Source organism: Dipodomys spectabilis, unplaced genomic scaffold, assembly GCF_019054845.1.
Source record: "Dipodomys spectabilis isolate Male_0828 unplaced genomic scaffold, ASM1905484v1 ptg000173l, whole genome shotgun sequence".
Taxonomy (NCBI): Eukaryota; Metazoa; Chordata; class Mammalia; order Rodentia; family Heteromyidae; genus Dipodomys; species Dipodomys spectabilis.
Genome location: NW_024870850.1, coordinates 4924719 through 4932046, shown reverse-complemented (window position 1 = coordinate 4932046; position 7328 = coordinate 4924719). Strand labels below are relative to the sequence as shown.

The 7328-nt window shown below is 37.7% G+C and overlaps 1 protein-coding gene across 1 annotated transcript; it reads right to left on the bottom strand.

Moving 5' to 3' along the window:
• Positions 1 to 270: 270 nt before the first annotated feature.
• Positions 271 to 6955, bottom strand: LOC122119932 (vomeronasal type-2 receptor 116-like; the record flags this gene model as incomplete). The annotated part of the gene is made up of 6 exons (XM_042693983.1): positions 271 to 1193; positions 1759 to 1764; positions 2330 to 2453; positions 3408 to 3632; positions 4746 to 5552; positions 6635 to 6955. Coding segments are annotated over 6 exons (2406 nt in total), but the record flags the coding sequence as incomplete, so codon positions are not given.
• Positions 6956 to 7328: the final 373 nt, after the last annotated feature.

Here is a 7328-nt window from a genome sequence, read left to right as displayed (position 1 = left end):
ATTTAGAAGAGTTACTGAGAAAGACAAGAGTGAAAAGACATTAAGAAGAAGAGATGTTAGAATTAAGCACAGATTAAAGAGAAAGAACCAAAAACAGAAGCAAAACTCCAATTTAAATTATGATTATCATCCTGTGTGACCACCACTACAAGGAAAATGAACACTAGATCCTTAGTCTTTGTAGTAAAAAGTCCATAATATATAAGAAGAGTAATTACTGTAGATTTAGATCAGACCTTCTGTACACTGATGGAACCTATATGCTCAATCTTAAGAAGGATTATTTCTCCTATTATGTATTTTATCCCTGAAGTAATGCAGAGAATTTCTATTTGGCATTAACAAGATGATGTAACACTTTGGGGCAAAAATACAACCTAGGAGCCCTGCCCCAGAGGCCAAGATGGAGAAGACCTCCACAGCCACCATGACTTTCCCCTTGGCACTGTGGTAGACAGGCAGGAAGGTGAGCCACACACTGCAGAACACCAGCATGCTGAAGGTCAGGAACTTGGCCTCATTGAAGGTGTCAGGCAGGTTCCTGGCCAGAAAAGCCACAGTGAAGCTGGCCAGGGCCAGGGAACCCAGGTATCCAAGGACACAGTAGAAGGCAGTGAGGGAGCCCTTGTTGCACAGAATGATGATGTGGCCATGTTCTGAGTGTGCATCTGTGTCCACAAAGGGAGGAGAGGTTCCCAGCCAGACTCCACATAGAGTCACCTGGATGAGAGTGCAGATGGGGATGATGAAGTTAGGAGCCCCTGATACCAGCAGCCACCTCATCCTTCTCCCTGGGGAAGTGGCCTTGAAGGCCAGAACCACAGTCACTGTTTTGGCCAACACTGTGGAAACAGCCACAGTGAAAACAACCCCAAATGTGATCTGCTGCAGGATGCAGGTGACTGTGTTGGGTCGGCCAAGAAACAGCAAGGAACAGAGGAAACAGAAGATAAGGGAAATGAGTAAGATATAGCTGAGAGCCTGGTTGTTGGCCTTGACAATGGCACTGTCTTGGTGTTTCACAAACATCCCAAGAACAACAGCAGTTAACATAGAGAAGCAAAGAGCCATGCAGGCCAGAGCCATGCCCAAGGGATCTCCAAAAGCCAAGAAACTTGCAGCTCTCAAGAAGCACTGAGTCCTCTGTGTGTTGGCATACTGATGATCTGGACAATTCACACATTGTTCCATATCTGGTGAGACATGTATACTACCATTACGTCTTTTTATGAACCTCGTTTTCTTCAAAGAATTCAGGAAAATTATTACTTAGTTGAAATCCTAAGATATAAGTATTTACTATAATAAAAGTGTTTTTGTATTTTTACCCAAGTCATAACTGCCTGTCATTTTAATCTTCTTAATTCAGGGGTTTCTACTCAATATTTTTATATTATTATTGTAAAAATACTGTACAGAAGAGTTATACATGTGTAGGGTAATGAGTACATTTCCTATCATGCATTGTTACCTTCCCTTTGATTTTCCCCCACCATCACTTCCCTCCCCAACTCCCCAACTCCTCCCTCCCCCTCCAACATTGTAAAGTTCATTTTCAACATACTGTCCTGTAGATTTCATTGTCACAATGGTCAACCTGCATTCCAATTTAAGCATTCCTCTATACCCCTTCCCCTCCCCAAATTACAATAATGTATATACAAGATGCAGAACACCAGAATCAAATACAGTAACAACAGGGGTTATACCATGGGGGAAGAACTCACAAAAGAAACAAAAGAATCATATATTGCTTACATTGCCCTATTTGTTTCTATAAGACATTAATTTTACCTTGTGGTATATTATCCCTGATTTCATCTCTTTATGCTTATCTTGCCTGCTCACCTGTGAAGTTGTAGGAGCAAATTGATCATTCTTGGGCTCTCTAGCGTCATGCTCACTTCTTAAACTGATTCTAGCTTACTAAGCCCTTTCCCTGTGAGAGTTCTGGGCACTGAGAAATAAAGATAAGCAAGATCCAAGTTTTCTGTGTGAGTAAAATAAAAGTTTTAAGATGAATATTCTCCTTGTAGCACTTATGTTTAATTTTATGGGATAGTTTAGGCTTGTACTAATGATTACTGATAAGAAGGGTTCCTGGAGATAACTTTTCTTGCGATAGACTGCAATATCTCTCTAAATATGTAATTCAAAGCCATGTTCTATCATATTGCCATTAGCAATACCAACACTTGTCAGACTTTAGTTATGAACAGAGAAAAGATGAATGAGCTCTGTAATCCTAATACATCGTTTTAGAATTGACTTTTTGGATTGAAAATAACTAGGGAGAGAGAAAGTATTTCTTTATAATTCATGGATTCACCTGTTGCATTAGCAATCTCATTTCCTGGGCAAGGTGTACAATCAAAGCAACAGGCAGCCTTTCCCTCCTGAGGGGATTTCCTGAATCCAGGACCACAACTCTCACTGCAGACAGAGTGAGGAGTCTGCGGAAAGGTAGGGATATTTCAGTAACTGTTCAGCCACATATCAAAATTCCAACAATCCATATCTTTAAATTTAAATCTTAAACATAATGTTTTAAGCAGTAAGTGCAGTCAATTTATTGAATTCTGTTTAAATTCCATATTCCATGATTCCCAAAGGCTATGTGTTTCAATCTTGATTTCTAGCCTGTTGAATTACTGAAAGGTATGGGATCTTTCAAAGGTGTAAAGTGGTGGTGAGAAAGTAATTTCTAGTGTGCAGCCCTATGGGATATCCGTGAATTCATGTCATGATATGCTTTCTCCTAAGAATATCTGACAATGGAAAGAGAAAGGAAGAGACCTCCACTTTACAGGGTTATATGAACCTCAGGACCGCTGTTCTTTCACTTTATTTTCCAGGGGTCATGAGGTGGGAATCTTCTCACAGGTGCCTTCCATGATTCCCCTAACCAAAGATTGTTAAGTAGCAGATCAATTAACCATTGAATGAACTCCACAGAAGGGACAAAAGAAAACATTCAACTACATAAAAATAACTCCTCAGGCACTTTATCACAGTGTTAGAATCCCACTGAGAAAAATATAATTTACATCTTATTACAATATTCAAACCAACATGTAGAAACACATTTAACTCTTTTGGTTCTGATCCTGGGGCTTGAATTCAAGGCCTGGGCACTTGACTTGAACTATATTTGCTCAAGGAAAGTATTCTACTACATCTACTACATTAATCACAGCTCTACCTACAGATTTTTGGGGGTTAATTTGTGATAAGTCTCACAGAGATTCCTGTGTGAGCTCATACTAAGCTATGATATTACCCTCTCGGCTCTATTTGTTGCTAAGATTATAGGAAAAATTTGCTGTCACTCATCCAGGTATAAATGTAAAGGCTGACTCCGGCTGATTTGTGTGTGCTTAAAATTATTAAGATTAGATCCAACTCACCTCTGTAGTTCCTATGGCCCACTCTACCATATCTTCAGACAAAGACAGTTGATTGCCATGTGGAGCATATGGAGAAAACTTTCCTACTTTCACCTCAAGTTGAAGACCTTCTGGAAAATCCCAAATGTTCAGAATGTCATACTCTGGCTCCAATTTCCTTTTCTCATCCCAATTCACTTGATATCTAGGATTGTAAAACTCAGCATTCTTCAGAAAAGTGTGTAGCTAAAAGAGAGACATCATCTTATGGTAAAGTAAATCCCAGAAATAAGACAGAAAGCCTGAAGTAAGAAGCACTCTTGATTGCCTTTAATCTCTGATTCTGAATTCAAAAAAAGAGTAGAGACACTGAATTATGTAACTCAGAAGAAAATATATGGAGAATTAGAAAGACTTTTTCTAGAGAATCATTTCACTCCATCTTGCCACAACCACTATTTTATGAATGTATATAATTTGAGGTTGCTAAGTTTTTCATTCCAAAAGTTTAACGAAACTTGGTCACTTAAGAAAAATATGGATAATTCTGTTCATTAGGTCATCTGTTGCTATTACTGAAGAAACTCATAAGAAAAAGCTCAATTTGCAGTTTTCAAAACACTAGCTATGAACATGTTGAGGTTATTAGTAACTAAAGCAATTCATGAGCAAGTTGCTGGTGGCTTATGATGTAATCCTAGCTACTCAGGTGTCTCAGATCAGAGGATCATGCTTGGAAGCAAGCCTGGGCAGAAAAGTTAGTGAGACCCATGTCTCCAATAAACAATTCAGAAAAAGCCAGCAGAAATGCTGTCCTCTCATGGTTGAACACTAGCCTTGAGCACAAAGACACTCAGGGACATAGCCCAGGCAGTTTGTTCAAGTCCCTGCACTGGCCAAAATTATTTTCTAGAATTATGGAATACATTTTATCCTTGTTACTGACCTGTTTTTTAACAACATATCCACACATTTCTAGAGTATCTCAAAGACATTGAAACATAAAGAATCATGTAGGGTTTTGAAAAGCACCTGAAATATTTAATTTTTAAATGTGAATCTACATTTGTTCGAATTTAGCTTACAGCAGTTTCTAATAATAGAAGGAAAAACTTAAGAGTTGAGAAAATTGCTTCAAATACTGAAATATTTAATAATTTCAGCAACTAAGTTATATATAACATATGAATATAAACGTATATATATATATTTGTGTATATAAACACAAATCATATATACATATACACATACAGAAACACAACTGTATACATACAGAAATATTTAATTTCATACAGTAAGTAAACCCTTTAGAAAATACCTTTGTTCATGGTGTGTGTACTCCAATATAGAAGAAATTACCTGTTCAGGGGAAATCACTGTTTCTTTTCTATTACCCATTGTTTGAACTTCTGTTTGATGAAGAAGCAACTGATGGAGAGCCTGGGCCACAGCATACACCGCATTGTATACATTGTAACTGTCTTCAGACATTGTCATGTCAAAAATATGCCCAGGCAACAAATCTAAAGAGGCATCATGTGCACAGTTGTCCCATGTTACACAGTCAGACTCAGAATCTGAGCAATTAAAAGACAGAAACCACAGTCTGGCAAGAAAAATATCTTCTGGGTATTTGGAAGGCTTAACTGCCTTGACAAAATCTGTGAATCCAGAAACATCTACATAATGGTGTGTAAAAATCAGAGGTACATGCAATGAGCCTAGCATGAAATATTTCCTCTTCATAATGAAATCCCACTGAGAGTTCATGATACAAACTTTGCCATGTATAAAGATTTGCTCAATCAATACCATTAAAGCTGTCTGTGAATCATTATCACCATATATGATGAGGACATTTGCTGAAGATAGATTTATCTCGTTATGAACTGCCATGAGTTTGAATATATGTGATGCGTCTTGGGTTGAGATCATTAGCTCATAGGCTACACAAACTCTGTTTTTGGCCATCTCTTCCTTCAATTCAGCAAGAACCCATGCACCATGCTCATTTTGTGTGGTTAACAGTCCCACCCAGGTCCAGTTGAAGTGAAGCAGTAATGAGACCATGGCAGTGGCTATTGATGTGTCCTTTGGGGCCATCTGATAGAGAGCAGGAAACTTGTTGTGGTCACTCAGGGCATGATCAAAGGGCCCAAAGGTCAACTAAAGGGAAAGAATTTTGGACATTCCATGAATGAGAAGACATCCATGCATAGTAATCTCAGTCTTGAATTCAGTTAAGAACCAGTTGAAGTAGGCAGAAGGTAGGCTTTGTTTTAGTTTTTGAAAAAAAATATTTTTTGAAATGTTGCACAATATATCAATTGACTTGTAATGGTCTCTGGACATATGTTACTATTTCCATCAACTCTTCCCATCTACATCAACCTGATGCACTCTGAATTCCAATTTCATATATGCCCATTGTATATTCTATTTCTTTTTGCCAACCATCCATTCCTTATTCCTTTTCATTTTTCCCTTACCACATACCCCATTCAGACATGATATGCTTCACTGTTTTGTTGTTCATTTTTTATACTGTCAGCAGATCAGAAAAGTTCCAGCCATGGAGTTCTACCCATCTGTATACCACACTTATATACATCAGTAGCTATGTGTGTGTTGTATAGTTATTTCATATTACATTCATATGTTATATCTAACATTCACATATGAGATTACACTTTTACCCTTTTTTGTTCTGAGCCTGCTTTACTTCATTCAAAATAATATCTTTCGTGTGTGTGTGTGTGTGTGTGTGTGTGTTTGTGTGTGTGTGTGTACATATGAATGCCAGTACAGGGGCACAAATTCATGGCTTCTTACACTTCCATGGCAATTTTCTTCAAGACTTGTGCTGTACCAATTGAGTCACATATTCACCCTGTGCCCTTTCAGATTAATTGGACATACAAGTTTCCTGATTAGCTAGGATTACTGATGTGATCCATCAGTATCCTGCTCAGTCAGTACAATGCAAAGTCCTTTTCTACTTCCTGATTTGTTAAATAAAATTATTGATGGGGCTTGAAAAAATAAATTATCAATATGTCTGCTCAAATCTTTTATCTCTTTTTGCAAAATATGAAAATACATATTTCCAACTATCTTTTAGTACTTCCTCTTTGATACCACAATATTTAATTTTTCGTATATCCAGCCTCTTCCTATCATTCTCTTCTAAAACCTGTAATGGTACGAAATTAGACATTTTTGTATCCTTCCACACTTTGCACCCTCACCTGTGGAAAACTGTAGAGTCCCAGCAATGTCCCAATCTGGTCAGATGTTATTCCGGACGGTCCTGTAAGTACTGCCGTAGACTTGCTGTCTCTCATGCAGGAGTAATTTGGAATCTTGTACATCCCAAAGAGACAAATGAAGGGATTCTTAAACATCTTCCAAGTTCTGAATTCATCATCATAGATATCAAATCCCAGAGTCAAGTTATGTAAAAGATGAGGATTCTTGTTGATCTCCTCAATAGCAAAAGCCAAGGCCAAAACACACTGATAGTTCTTGAAGATAAACCTGCATAATGAGGAAAGAAATTGAGGAGGAGTATTTCAAAACTTAAGACTTCCACACATTAAAAGTTTGCTTCTTTGTCAAGGGATATGTTAAAATATTGCACTAATTAGAATGGAATGTGAATGTAGTGTCTTATGCTTCTATAAAATCTAGGTAAGAACATGAAAGGAATTTTTCATTAATGAGATTCAAACCCTTAAGTTGAGGGAGAGAGCTTGTTTTTCCCTGTTACCCCATGCACCACATCAAAAGGCTTTTGTCTTGGATTCGATTTTAATGAGACAGCAAACGTTGTGTTGCCTTTATATTAGGGCAACTACCTTCAACTGTGTTTATAGTCATTCTTTTTGGCCAATAGACACATGAAGTATTGCTCAATTTCTCTAGCCATAAAAGAAATGCAAA